We start from the raw sequence: 15909 nt of genomic DNA on the forward strand, positions 1-15909 counted from the left end.
CTCGGTTGATCGTTCCTCCACAGTAGCAGTATCTTGGTGGTTTCAGTTATTTCTGTTTTAGTTAACTTAAGCCTTACTTTGTTTAATCAGTACAGTTTTTAAGTTTTTTTGTTTACTGATGCATGGACTTTAAGAGACTGTCCACAGTTTATATTTTGTGATTTTGAAGGTTAATAGTAGAGTAACTAATATAAGATAGTTACTTTTGGTAGTTTAATTATATGGTTTGATTACATGTTCATATCTTGCTTTTAATTTACAGTTTATATCTTGCTAATCACTGCTAGAAATTCTTAGTATTGTACTTTTAATCAGTAGTTTATCTCTCTCCCATTCCACTATACTGCATTAGGATTAGGGTTAGGTCACAATTTTCTTGAGCTCTGTTTAGAGGGGAAGGCCATTAAAGTAGTCCAGACTCGCTTACCCTAGAATCGCGTGACTTTAGTCCCTCCCCTCCTTTGGGCGAGGTCCCCTTATAGGTACTCCTATAGGCTTACTCCTTTAGTTTTTGCATCCACTGGGCCTATAAGGGTGTGCCCCTAGCATAATGAATGGGAACTCTAGCATCAGTCCTACCATCCTTAGTTGGAATGTAAGAGGCTTATCCTCTTACATCACAAAGAAACACTTGATGCAAATGATCACTAGACACAACCCAGACTTCATTTTCCTCTCTGAAACAAAAAATAAATCATATAACATCCAAAAACAAATAAAAATTAATAAATATTATAATAGTCACTTTGTTGAACCTATTAACAAATCGGGAGGATTAGTGTTATATTGGAAACACCATATAAATGTTCAACTTTCATACTCGGACAATCACATAATCCATGTAGAAGTAGCCAACCCTCAAAATAATAGTAATTACTATATCTCGGGTTTTTATGGTTGCCCTTATCAGAAAGATAAGATGAATCCTTGGAAAAGCTTATGTAAGCTTAAAGAAGAAAACAACGAGCCTTGGATTGTCATTGGAGATCTCAACAGCGTTCTCGACATTCAGGAAAAAGAAGGCGGCTCTAACACCCACTCCTCGTATATCCCCAAAATTATAGCCATCATCAATCATCTAGAACTGCTTGACATGGGCTTTCAAGGTCACCCTTTTACTTGGAGCAATAAGCAGCTAGGAGAAAACCTGATTCAAGAGAGGTTGGATAGAGCGCTACCCAACATAAATTGGTTCCAGACATTCCAAGACTCTAGAATTACTCATCTTGACTCGGTAGGTTCTGACCACCTACCTATCCTCCTCTCAAATAACAATGAGAAGCATACTAAACCCAAACCTTTTAAATTCATCAGGACCTGGATGTCTCATCCAGATTGTCATGAGTTCATTGCAGCAAACTGGACAAATGACATAAACATTCAACCTAAACTTAGACACCTAAGTAAACACCTAACAAAATGGAACAAAAAGGTTTTTGGGATTATAGAGAAGAACATAGATAACATCATCAAAGCCATTCAGAAAAGTACTATTAAGGAAGAAAGCACCACACTCTACCAACAACTTGAAGATCTCTACAGAAAACAAGAAAATCTGTGGAAAGAGAAATCCCCCAACAACTTTCTTTTAGTGGGAGACAAAAACACAAAATATTTCCACTCGCAAGCCATTCAGCGAAACAGAACCAACAAGATCATAGCTATCAAAGACAACAATGGGGATTGGCAAGAAGATCATAGCACTATACAAGCTGAATTTACTTCTCACCTCCTTAAGATCAGCACCACTACTTACACCGCCCCAGATCCCAATATTCTTAACTTATTCCATACTTCCATCACTCAAGAGCAGAATAATGAATTAACGAATACCCCCACCAATGAGGAAATCAACCAGGCCATGAGAGAATTAAAGACAGATGCGCCTCCTGGCCCAGATGGTTACCCTTCGTTCTTCTTCTAATCTAATTGGGATACAATGAGTCCTGACATTCACAACATGGTCAAAAACTTTTTTAGCACTGCATCCTTGCCTTAATCACACACACATTTGCCTGATTCCCAAGACCTGCTCCCCCCAAACCCCTGCAGATTACAGACCTATTAGCCTTCTCAATACCACTTACAAAATCATAACCAAAATCATGGTAGATAGGCTAAAAAAATACTCTTAACACTATCATTAACCCCTTCCAAACGGCTTATATCCCAGGCAGACAAATTACAGATAATATTATAATTGGACTAGAGATTATCCACTCCCTGAAGCATCTGAAAGGTGCAACAGGATACTTTGGGCTCAAACTAAATATGTCTAAAACATTCGATCGAGTTGAATGAAACTACTTAAAAGACATCATGGCAAAGATAGGGTACTCAGAACACTGGATTCAGATGATATCTACCTGCATCTCTACATCTTCCATGGCAGTTCTGATCAACGGTCGCCCGGGGCAAACCTTCTACCCGACTAGGGGCATCAGACAAGGCGACCCCCTATCCCCCTTTCTTTTCACAATTGCGATGGAAGGTCTGAGTCGACTAATTCTAGAAGATCAAGGGACAGGTCACTTCCAAGGATTCCCCACTAACAATCCAGATCTTACCATTTCACATCTGCTCTTTGCTGATGATTGCATCATATTTGGTCGCACCTCCCTGGATAATATCAATACTCTCAAAGACATCCTGAAAAATTTCTGCAATGCATCGGGGCAAGTGATTAATTACAATAAATCCAACATTTTCCACTCGAAGAACTTTCATCCTAAATTCAAGCGAATGATCATGAAATCTCTCAAAGTAAAACACGCATCCACCTCGGAAAAATACCTGGGAGCGCAACTGTTCATAGGAGCTCAAAAAACAAAAGTGTTCAAAGACATTGTTTAGCAAATAAAAACCAAACTAGCGAAATGGAATCACACTTTCATTTCTCAAGCTGGGCGAGTTGTGGTCATCTCGGCAATAGCAGCGGCCGTACCCCGATACCAAATGCAATGCTTCGCCATTCCAAAAGGCATAAGCAAAAGCATTAAGACCATATAAATGTCTTTCTGGTGGGGTAAATCTAAAGGGATTTGTACAAAAATCCTGGGATATGCATCCCAAAGAAAATGGGAGGATTAGGTATCCATCAACCAGAACTCGACAACACCGCTGTGTTAAGTAAACTAGCGTGGAGAATCACTAAAGAGCCTAATGCTATGTGGGTTCAATTTCTTAAAGCTAAATACTACCCTCACACGCAAAAGCCAGGCCCGGCTAAAGCCTCACACTCTTGGACTTGGAAAACCATCAGAAAGCATCTAAGTACAATCAATGACTAAATGACCTGGGAGGTCAACAATGGAGAAGATATTGACATCTGGACAGATAACTGGATTCCGGACATACGTAATCCGACAAACATTAACAACAACTCTAATTTCAACAAAGTGGCTCAACTTATAGAAAACAACCAATGGAATGAGGAGAAACTTTCAACGACCTTCGATACAAACACTATCAACTTAATAAAATCTATTCCTCTTACTAGTAATGGAAAAGAGCAAAGAAAATGGATGCTCACAAACTCCGGAGACTTTACGGTGAAGTCAATGTACAACTATCTCTGCAGCAGCATGAACACTCCTCTCCCAAATACCTATGATTAGAACTTCATTTGGCATATTCCTACAATTCCTCGGATCCAACTCTTTCTCTGGAAAATTTGCTCCAAAGCCCTTCCAGTCAGAGAAAAAAATCGGGAAATACATCGACAACAACTTGAGCTGCCCGAACTGCACAACTAAGGAAACAATAGAACATGCATTACTTCATTGCCCTTTAGCAAAAAACATCTGGTTTTATTTTAATTTTAATATCACAGCTGAGAATATCTCTTCTGTGGCGGATTGGATTTTCTCCTGGCAAGATTCGCCCCATCAAAACAAAACAACAAACAATATTCACTATGCGACAATAATGTGGATCATCTGAAAAACTCGATGTGATCACTGTTTCCAACATGAAATCAACAACCTAGAGAAAGTCATTAACATGATATTAACCTTTCTAGAAATTCATAATATAACAGAAAAAATATATAAAACAAACCTAATCATTGGTAGGCTCCAAAACAGAACTTTCTGAAAATTAACGTTGATGCATCCTATACAACACAGTCAATCTATTGCGGGAATCAGTCTAATTGTCCACAACTCATAATCTAAATTTATAGCAGCACACACATCCACCTTTAGATGTCGAAACAGTGAAGAATGTGAAACGATAGCAATACTCAACGGTCTCACTTGGGCGGAATCTCAAAACTATCGAAATATCATTATAGAAAGTGATAACATAAATGTAATAAAACACATTCTAAACAAAAAACACGAAGTACACTGGCAATCTAAATTCCACATTAAGAAAATTCATCAAATAAAATGCAGGTTTGAAAAGGTTCACTTCCAATACATCAGTAGGAAACTCAACAGTCAAGCGGACTCTTTAGCTAAATGGGCAAGATCAAAGAATAGATCGAAGACGTGGAGCAACGTTCCGTACTTTCTATCTAAAAAGTATTGTAATAATATTTTAATTCCTTGTATTGACTCTTAGTTTCTTTAATATATGAAAATGTTTCTACAAAAAAAATTTAAAAATAGACTCAAATGTACCACCAGAAACAACTCTACATTGACCATAAAAATTGTAACTCTTATGTTCAAACCTACAATTTAGAGAAGATGGATAACTCTATTCATCACCATCTTGTAATGGTGCCAGTGAAATCCCACTTAGACATCAATAGTATCTATCTCCCCACGGAGAATAAATCCACCCACTTTAATTTTCCTAGAATCCCTTTCCTCTTCTTTTTTCTTTTGAGTAAAAGAATTCCTCCACTTGTTTTGAAAAAAATAAATTAAAAAAAAGGGTCCCAAAAAGGATTTTTTTAATTTTCCTTTTTATCAATATAAACAAATAAATATAATATTTACTTTTTGGGTGAAAAGTAGTTGATCAATTGCGACATCAATCCACTTTACTAACGTAGTGTAGTAGTAGCAAATGAGTGTGTGTGTATTAGATGCTTTAGAGAGAGAGATAGAGAGATAGAGAGAGAGAGAGAGAAAATGTGAATAAGTGTGCTAGCTAGTGTTTCTACTTTCTCTCTCTAAAAAACATACTTACAAAAACACAAGTGCAAATCAGGCGGGGCTAGAAGTTATTAGATCATTATCCCGTAAAAGGAGAAAAACACGCGCCACCAGTCACGGCACTTCCGTCGTCGCAAAAATGGGAGGATGCACGGCGTCTAAACTTGATAATGAAGATACAGTTCGACGGTGCAAAGAGCGGCGCCGCCTCATGAAAGAAGCTGTACTCGCTCGTCACCACCTCTCCGCTGCTCACTCTGATTACCTTCGTTCTCTTCGTCTTACTGGTTCTGCTCTTTTTGATTTTGCTTCTGGTGAACCTCTATGTGTTTCTGATCAAACTCCGGCCGTTCTTCTTCGAAACCCTTCTTCTTCATCTACTACTACTACTACCAGTTCACGAATACCTCATTTTCAGAAATCAACCCCACCACCACCACCTCCGCCGCGTCAGCCTTCACTGAGTTCTTTTTCTCAGTCTCCGGTTCGAGCACCACCACCACCACTAGCTCGTTCTCAGATTTATTCAGCTTCCGAATCAACTCCTTCTTATCGTAAACCCTCTAATAAGAAATTTGATTACCCAACCGCGAATTCTACTTACTCTGAAACTCCTTCTCAGGCATCTTCAGCTTGGAATTGGGAGAATTTTTACCCTCCTTCACCACCTGGTTCTGACTTTTTCCGGCGACCTAATGACGATGATCGTACTTCGAGCCATCATCTACCTGACGACCACCATAGTCAAATTGACAAGGATGAGGAGGATGAATATGAAGATGAAGAAACTGAGAGAGAAGAAACGGAGAGAGAAGAAGTTCATTGTAGTGAATGGGGAGATCATTATAGTACAACTAGCTCAGATACAAAATCAGATAACGAAGACCTAGAATCAAGATCTGAAATTGGTTCTAGATCGAATTTTGGATCTTCAGTTCACAATGATGTCGCTTCTAAGTCGAATCGACAATCAATGGGATTTGGGAAATTAGATAATAAATCAGATGATGCTGGATCTTCAGTTAGCTGGAACATAGGTGACACCATTGGTGGTGGTGGTGGCGGCGGCGGCGATGAGATCTCCGACATGAAACTTGTAGTCAGGCACCGAGATCTGGCTGAAATTGCAGCTTCAATCAAGGATTATTTTGAAAAAGCAGCTGATGCTGGTGCACCTGTCTCAGATCTGCTTGAGATCAGTCGAGCTCAGCTCGACCGGAGTTTTCGTCAATTGAAGAGTAAATTACTAACTAGCTATTAACTAATTACTAGGGTTTCGTTTACAAGATTCAAACTTTTTTTTCCTCCTACTAGAATTGGTTGAATGATTTATCTTCTTCTTAGGGTAGTAGGGTTTAACTTTATCTTATCTTTTGTGTTTTGAACAGAGACTGTATCTCACTCAAATAGTATTTTGACTAATTTGAGTTCAAGCTTTACTTCAAAACCTCCATTAGAGATTAAGTACCGACTAGACGCTAGTGCTCTCAATGAACCAGGTCCGAAAAGCCATTGTTCGACGTTGGAACAGCTCTTGGCCTGGGAGAAGAAGCTCTATCAGGAAGTTAAGGTATAATTCATTTACTACTTCCAGTTCGTGGTGGGAATGAAGTTAGAGTTACTTATTTGTTTTGTCTCTGAATTATTAACTAAACTGTTCTTACATGGATAATTCAGCTAGTCATTAACGTGATTGTGTTCACAATAGTCTAATTAGCTACAACAATCGATCTTGAAAGTAGTGACCTCGACTTGTACTGTTGTCGAAATAAGAGTACGAATCAACTCCTAAGTAGCACTACAGTTTACCGGAAGTATAACCGGAGTTCATATTTTTCATCACTTTATCCTTAGAGTTGGGTAAACTGAAAGAGTAGTACTGTTTATGATTGTTTTTCGGCCTTTTGGTACTATTTCTACGAAGGGGTTTTCTTTAGTGCATATATAAAGTGTGGAGGGAAAAAAGAAATTATGGAGGTCGTAGTATGTTGAATACATTCTTATACTAGGGATTTGACTCTAGACAGATTCTGTGATTTGGAATCGTGATTTGGTAGTACTATCTCCGTATGTGTAGTAGAGCAATGCAGTTCCGACGTTTGATAACAAGTATGTTATTACTGTTGGTGATTCATGTAGGAATCTGCTTGGGATTCTGAATTTTTTTGCAAATATTCATAGTCCAAATTTTGCTTTCGCATTCTTTTGTCATAGTGCAAGTATAAATCAATTCATAGTTAGTCCTCATAGTTCGGTGAAACTCTGAAAATATTTTTACAGTCATGTTGAAGGCTACAAATGTTCATGCCCTAGTTGAATAGTTTCATTTACAAACACTTAATTAAACATCTTAATGCAAGAAATTGGTTGTCACTATTTACTAAAGTTCGCAAAATACCAAGTAGAGTTGTAGTTGCTTGGATGATGCCTTATTGTTTTGATACATTTTATGTATGAAGAGGATATGTGTTCAATTTGAAATTTTGCTAATCTACCTGGGTGTTGATTGTATGTAGGCTCGAGAAGGGGCAAATATCGAGCATGAGAAGAAGCTGTCTTCATTGCAAACACAAGAGTACAGGGGAGGTGCCGAAGCTAAGTTGGACAAAACAAAAGCATCGTTAAAAAGGCTTCAGTCCCTGATTGTTGTAACCTCACAGGCTGTGTCAACTACCTCTTCTGCTATTATTCGTGTTAGAGACACTGAACTCACACCTCAACTTATTGAGCTTTGTCATGGGTAACTCAATCTTCTCCTGCTCCTTTAGAGTTTTATCTACATTTTAGGATCTCAGTGACTACCCACTTTAATCTTGTTCTTCGCGCACCACACATGTACACATACAAAAATAGTTCCTTGGTAACTGTATTTTCAAGCGAACGTTTCGTGGTATGAAACATGTTTTGGTGTGTTATCACTATCATTCATGGTGGCAAACATTATTTTATATTCTGAAATGTTAAATGCAGGTTGATGTACATGTGGAGATCAATGAACCAGTTCCATGAGCTCCAAAATCACATAGTCCAACAAGTTCGTGGTCTAATAAATCGGGCAGCCAAAGGAGAATCAACCAACGATCTCCATCGTCAAGCAACCCGTCACCTTGAATCTGCTGTATCTTCGTGGCATTCCAACTTTTGCCGCCTCATAAAATTCCAGCGTGATTATATTCGGTCTCTTCATAGTTGGCTTAGACTTACACAAATCCCCATTAAAGACATCATCACCACGGAACCAACCACAAACCTCTCTGAAGTCTTTGGATTCTTAGACGAATGGAAACAAGCCCTCGATCGCCTTCCCGATACAGTTGCATCTGAGTCTATTAAAAGCTTTGTCAATGTTGTTCACGTAATTTCCACGAAACAGTCAGAAGAACTCAAAATAAAAAAGAGAGGAGAAGTTGCAGTGAAGGAGCTCGAAAAGAAAGCCACATCACTCCGTAACATCGAGAAGAAGTTCTACCAATCTTATTCAATGGTCGGGATTGCACTTCCAGATGGTGGACGATCATCTGACGGTGGAGGACAAGTCTTCGACGCACGAGACCCACTTGCAGAGAAGAAGCTAGAACTTGCAGCAAGTCAAAGAAAAGTAGAGGAGGAAATGTCGAAATACGCCAAGGCTGTTGATGTAACACGATCGATGACTCTAAACAACATACAGACAGGTTTGCCAGGCGTGTTTCAGGCCATGACTATGTTTTCAGGATTGTTCAACGAGGCGCTCTTAGGTGTGTGCAATCGTTCATACTCTATTAAATAAAAATGGGTTCGATCTCTTTTTTGTTCCACGGTAAAAATAGATTAAGCATAGGTTGATATTTTTCTAGTCAGCCATTTTTATCTGGTTAGGTTTGCTGTTGAATGTGTAGATATATGAGAATTTCATAAAAAAAATTCATGCTTGAAAGATAGAGGAAGAGGGATGGAATGAATCTGTACAGGAAATTGCTTTTATGTTGTTGTAACAGATAAGAGTCGGCTGCTTTCAGAGCATGTGAAATAAATATATATATGAAGATCTTTCTGTTGTTTCTCTTTTGTCCTTTCTTCCTTGTTGCTGATTGGTTGGTGCACACACACTCTCTTTCTCTCTCTAAACCTAAAATGATTCCAGACTTCAACTATGATTTGGTTTTTCACTTCAATAATGTTGCTGGTAGAAATAAGAAAACAAAATAGGTGATATATGTTTTTCTGTTTTCTTTTTCATTGTTAGAATATCTCTCATCTAAAATCTGATTAGTTGGTCTCCAATGGAATAATTAGTCTAGCTATTTAAACGAATCAGACATCTTGACTCAAGCGGAAAATAACGTTCTGAAATCTTACTTGAGTCAATTAAGATCTCAAATCCAGTTTCAGATCCGAGGAAAGACACATACGATTGTTTTTTGTGTTTAACATGTCCGAGAAGTACAAAAGTAAACGAGAGTGGAGTAGAACAATTGTGTCCACGTAAAGACTTGTTCAATGCTTATTGTAATTGGATTTTACGAAACAACCGTGATACACATCCTGACACGAAACCTGGCCGAAACCCGGCGGAAATTTCTCTCTCTAGATCACAGCCCAACACGTCACCTCGCCAGGTTTCAGCCGGGTTTCGTGCCAGGATGAGGATCATTTTCCTTTACGAAAACAATATTTGTTTCCTTTTGTTTAAACTTAATACATGTAGTAAATCACTATAAAACTGCATATAAAATATGTTAGATAACTGCATATAAGTAAAAAGAATATTTATTTAATTTTTGACATGCTGACTTACATGGGAAAAAGATCAATCTAAATCGTAGTCAAACTTTAAAAAACAATTTCTTTGAAAGTTTGTCAGTATGTCAAAAATTGTACGTATAGCATTTCCAGCTGAAAATACCTTGATTTTGTTTGAATGATGATAAGGTGGAGACAAAAAAAGGGAAAAATTAAGAATTTCACATTGTATATTAGGATTTGGAATAGTTAAAGTAAATGAAAAAAGAATAATAAAGGTTAATTTTGAATTTGGTCGGTTTAACTTTTTTAAAGTAAGGAACATAAAGTTTTATTTTTCTTCTTTTCATTGTTGCTTTCCCCTTAAAAGTTGCAAATTGGAAGCTTAAGTGGAATATATCCTAGTATTTTTGAAGTTTTTTTTTCAAAAGTATTTTCAAAGTTGATTTGTCATTTTGTTATATTCTAGTTATATTTTGCCCATTGATTTTCGGTTGGAATTACGTTCCCAATTGATGATGCACAAAATATCCAGATGTTGACTGAAGTCAAGAAGTCAAGAATAGACCAAAAGTCCAATGAGTCAACCCGACCTAAGGCAGCAGGACTGTTGAACTCACAACGCTCCGCCACCTACGCCCAGAACTGGGAGGTTGGCCAGGATCAACTAAGAGGTATCAGCCCTCTTTCGTCTACAACACGATCAATACTGCTCTGGAATCTCTAAAGAAATAAGGGAGGTCCACGTAAGCTAGGCCGATGCCTCACGCCCTAAACTGGGGAGGCAGAAGCCCGTCGCAAGCTTACCGACTTAATTCTGGAATCTCCCTATAAGATCTCAGTCGGTTAAAGATCTTAAGTGTTTAAGCAAGCTTGGACTCTAAGAGTCTCGAGGGAGGAAACATCTCCTAGAAGATCTATCATTTCGGCAGGATATCTACGAAGTATCTTTGAACTTAAGAACTTCTATTTACTTTAGATACGAGTTAAACTATAAGGGAAACCTTAACCACGAGCAGTGGGCAACTTTCCGTAACGGTGGATCACAACCGCCTCATCTACACCGTCTAATCACAGTCGGTCTAATTCAACCTATAAAAGGGCCCCCCATCGTCTTCCACAAGACACGACGATCATCAACCAGAAACACAATCACTTACACTGAGTTACCACAACTCGCCCCCCAGAAGGTTCAATCAATATTCAATCTTTTACTGCAAAGAGCAATCTGACTGTCTCGAGTGTCGAATCAGTTTTCGAACTCTTTGCAGGTTTTCCCCCCAGGTTTACAAGGAGCAAGGAGCAGGAGCAGGAGGAAGGAATCTCAATCAACTTGACGGAATATTTCATCATAACGGATGTTGTCATACATCCAGTCCCTATTTCTTGACTGATCAACGGAAAACCATTTTTCGACATCAGCACCAATATTATATAGTTTTCGGGTTAATTTTAATGTGTCTCTCAACTGAAATTTTTATTCTCATATTCGTCTAGCGTTCTAAAAATGAATTCTGAGACATATTACTGTTGTAAAAATTAAAAAATTAAATTAAATTAGAGAAGGAAGAAAAATAATCCAGACCAAAAATTATATTTCTACCTTAAGATTATGGTAAAATGTTCTACAAATTGTCGCGTACTTGTTTTGTAGGCTCCATAATTGAAATACATTCATGGACATTTACGTTAGAAATTGCATGCATATACATAAATTTGTGTTTAAGATGGAGGTTACATGTGACCACATTAGTTTGAATTTTAACTTATTAAACTAGTGGAAGATAAAAATTAATTACAACACATCTCATTATGTTCCAAAACATAATACCTCGTTAAAATTTTCCATGAAAATCCAATGGGAAAAAAATTGCGAAGACAAAAAAAAAATATAATGTTCTTTTATATCTTCAAGTATGCTAGAAGCACATAAATTGTCTCATTAAAATCTTGTCAAAGAAAATCCAATACGATCAAAAGCAAAGAAAAAAGAGTACATTTCGAACATTTTCAATGTAAGATACATATTCAATTTGTCACTAACCTTAATTGTTTGCTCTCCATCATAGACACTCCCCCGCATATACGGTCAAACGATTGAGATTGTGAAAGACTACTTAGCTAATGCGTTCCAATGTTACAGACTAATTTCTCGAAGGTTGAAGTTGGTAAAACTTTAGTAAATAAATCTGCAATATTATCACTTGAATGTATTTGTCGAACTTCTATATCACCACTTCTTTGCAACTCATGAGTGTAAAATAAGTTCGGAGATATGTGTTTCATCATGTCACCTTTATTGTATCACCCTTCAAGTTGTGCATTACAAGCGGCATTATCTTCGTATAGTACCATAAGAGTATCTTTAATTGAGAAGAACCCACACATTTCTCGCATATGCTGAATTACAAATTTTAACCATATACATTCACGTCTTGTCTCGTGAATAACAATTATTTCTACATTGTTGAAAGAGGTAGTTGTTGTTGGTTGGTTTACTGATATTCATGATATGATAGTATTGTCACAGAGAAATAGATACCCCGTCTATACTCGTGCTTTATGTGGATCCGAGAGGTATCTAACTTCTCCATGGCCACATAATTGAGATTGTGCTCCTTTCAAGTAAAACAAACAAGTTTCATGGAGACACTGTAATATATTTGATACTATTCTAATGTATTTTGGTTGGTGCATAACTGTACATTACTAATAAATTTACAACAACTGCTGTATCTGATTCTGTACAACTTGAAAGATACACAAGATCATCAATTGCATTCAAATATGGTACTTCAACACCATTATTCTTCAGTTATATTTTTCCCACATATAGTCGATATTTGATTTTGTCCTAGTTATACTCACTTACCCCAATTATAAGGATCTTTTGGAAGTATGACAGTCGTTTGTTGGTCATTTTTTTCTTTTATACTTGTTCATAAACACAAATGGATCTTTTAACGTTAGATATTTAGTTTTCCGACATTCATGAAGATAATGACGAAAAAAATCACTGGTTTTGCCTGATCATGTGGGGATGTTTCACTTTCAGCCACAAATGGTATTTCCAAGAGTCACGGCAGTTAGATGAGTTTCAACATCTAAAATCCATGTTAAAAAGTTTTTTTTTCAATAATAGCAAGAAACAAGAAATTGCAGTTTTGTAACATTTTCTCATTAGTTCATTATTGGTACATTTTCTAGTCAAGGAGAAATCGACTAAAAAAAGAAATCGAGCTGGTTAAACTTCATTTGTAGTTTCTCTCTAGAATAATAACGGTTACATGTATTAAAATTAATTTTTTTTTCGTTTAACTCGTTTGTCAATTTATAGTATTACTTTGACAATATCTGAAAACACTTTTGATGTAATTTATTTTTTTTCCTGACTCTGGATGATCATATTTGTTATTATTGTTTTTCTCTAAAGATCTCGTATTTTTTTATAACACATTATGAACTATCATACTACAAAAATAATTGTTCATAATACGTTTTTTTCATGTACATCATTTTTCGTCACGCGTTATCAGGGTCCGCCTTGGCGCGCAAGTGAGCAAAGTCTCGCTTCGGGCCCCCAGGGTAAAGGGCCTCACACGAAGACTACAGAGAAAGAATTAAAGAGGTCCCGATTTATTTTATCTTAGTTCAAAAAATACCAAAAGTAACAAGTAGTCTACTTTAGCTCAATTGGCAGCAAGCATGTTAGAGAGTTCAAACAACCTAAGTTCAATTTTTAAGTATAAACATTTTTTCCTTCTTAAATTATACTTTTCTTAATTTACTTTAGTTACACTTTTACCACCACCACGATTACTAAACTTTCACATTGTAAGCTCACTATTGGTACTAAACTTCAAATCCCTGACCACCACCATTAAATTGTACCTTTTTTAATTACTTTAGTTCGCACTTCTACCGCCACCACGATTACTAAACCTCCACTAGTGTACCACCATCACCACCACCACGACCACCACCATTACTAAACCTCACCACCACAACCACCACCATTACTAAACCTCACCACCACAACCACCACAGTTACTAAACTTCCACCACCAGAATATCATCAAACCACAACTAACACTGTCACCATAAACACAAAAAAAGGCTGGAATTTGTTTGGGTTGTTTTCTCAGAATAAATGTGTCTAATACTTTTCTTTTTCAATTTAAGAAAAGATCAGAAAACGGAACAAGCTACTGACTCGCCGAAATCCAAACTCACTGAACCACTTGATCAGGAGGTCGACTAAGGATCGATGATGACTCTCCTTAAGCCCCAGTCGTTTTCGAGTAACTCAATTTGGTCGTTCGATTCAGACTGCAAGTTATGAACACAAGTTTCGTGTTTAACCTTCACATTATGTCAAAGGATGTAGAAAGTTCCAGTATACAATTTTTTTTATTTCTGAAACTTGTGTAAGTCACATTCTTAAAATTCGCTTCGAGTCTCTACCATCTCAAATCATTATATAGAAAAAAATGGAGGATACTTTCGTCATTTTGGCCCTCCCGACTATTTTTTCCGAGACTAGAATCTCTCGTCCATTTCCAGACCATGCTCCTATATATATTACTTATTACTATAATTCTTAAATCAATGATTAAATAATAAATGTACATGTTCAGTTGTTCACATAGGTAAACCCAAGATGTACTTAAAGATTGATGTAAATAGGTGTCAGAATAGTGCTGGAGACTGTACCACCGACCAATCCAACGGTATACCGTATATCCTGCAGATATAGTAACTGTCATACAACATTTATAGCATAGGTGATAAAAATTAGAGTTTTGTTCTTCTTTCCCTCCTTTTTCTCTGCAACATTTATTCTTACACTTTATTACACCATTTTATATGTTCATATGAGGATGAATTAAAAGCTAACTTTTTACACCAATATAATTTCATTCTATATTATTTTTCACAAGAAAATATTCTTATACTTTTCACTACATCAAAAGTTGGGTTAGATGAATTTATCAATTCCACTACAAGAATTGTTTGAAATTATTTATTTATTTGTTAGGTTAAACTTGTTAATATGATATATACTTAATAACATATATAGTTGTGTACATTAGGTGGTAATAATAAATCTTAAAGAATGGAGATAGAAGTTCCAAAATACTCTGTACTTCAATTTGTAAATTGTGTGCTAGTTGGTGGGCTACAATTATGTTTTATATTTATACTCTAATCAATAATTTATTTTTTATTTAAATATAAAGTTCGCGTAAAACTTGTAAAACCATATGCATTTCCCATAACTTTAGCTTTCCTTATATTTGTTTATTGATCTGTCACTTTATTTTTAAAATCTTAGCTCGACAGAAAGGACATAAACTCAAGATTTGATGATCTTAAATATACAACAAGATCTCACTAAAAGACTAATAAGTGTACCATTAATCAAACGTGTCCATATTATAGCTGTAATAACTGCAGTTCAATATTCAATTTTTTTTAGTACATATAGTTCATTAGTTATGCAGAATATTGGTCTAAGGCGATAAAATAAATAAAAAAAACTCTCTAGGTTTTGGTAGCAGAAGATTATATTTGTAATTCTTTAAGATTCAATAAAAACTTCAAATTAAGTAAATTTTAAATAAACTATTCCCAAAGGTTACGAAAAGATTTATGCTCATCTGCAAAACAACTCCGCAATTTCAAGAAAAGTGTACAAGGGTCATATCTAGTTATAATATGTATGGTTTGTTAGGAATGCATTATAAAAGGGACCAACCCTATCATGATGGATTGAAGAAAAGGTTGAAGAAGAAATTTGACAGAGGAAAAAAAAGTCTAAAGATATGATAGAAAGTTGGATTTGTAAGTGGGGAGTAGGGACCATCTGAGATGGAAAAAGGAAAAGTAGGGACCAACTAAGAGAATAGGTTTGTTTTGTGATGCTTGTTTTAATGCAGTACATCAAATCTAATAGGTAACTCTTGCAGATAACTTGGGGTACCCTAATTTTGAATTCGAAATTTGGGCAAGTTAGTTTGTCTTTGGGAGGTTGGTCTGACCCACATGAATATATTCTGTCTCTAATATCACCAATCGC

General features: G+C 36.5%; 2 protein-coding genes across 2 annotated transcripts; both read left to right on the plus strand.

The window, feature by feature from the left end:
* The first annotated feature begins 919 nt into the window (after window positions 1-919).
* Window positions 920-1924, plus strand: LOC147537415 (uncharacterized). Its single transcript, XM_086642773.1, has one exon. The coding sequence runs from the start codon at window positions 920-922 to the stop codon at window positions 1922-1924; it is 1005 nt and encodes a 334-aa protein (XP_086498899.1).
* A 3019-nt stretch (window positions 1925-4943) lies between these two features.
* On the plus strand, window positions 4944-9150 carry LOC147537416 (nitrate regulatory gene2 protein-like). The gene is made up of 4 exons (XM_086644857.1): window positions 4944-6346; window positions 6497-6678; window positions 7625-7848; window positions 8079-9150. Exons 1-4 carry the CDS (start codon window positions 5248-5250, stop codon window positions 8875-8877), a joined length of 2304 nt encoding a protein of 767 aa, XP_086500983.1. The 5' UTR covers window positions 4944-5247; the 3' UTR covers window positions 8878-9150.
* The last annotated feature ends 6759 nt before the right edge of the window (window positions 9151-15909 follow it).

This window comes from Eschscholzia californica, unplaced genomic scaffold (assembly GCF_041429995.1).
Source record: "Eschscholzia californica isolate CP2 unplaced genomic scaffold, dmEscCali1.0.p SCAF_5, whole genome shotgun sequence".
NCBI lineage: Eukaryota > Viridiplantae > Streptophyta > Magnoliopsida > Ranunculales > Papaveraceae > Eschscholzia > Eschscholzia californica.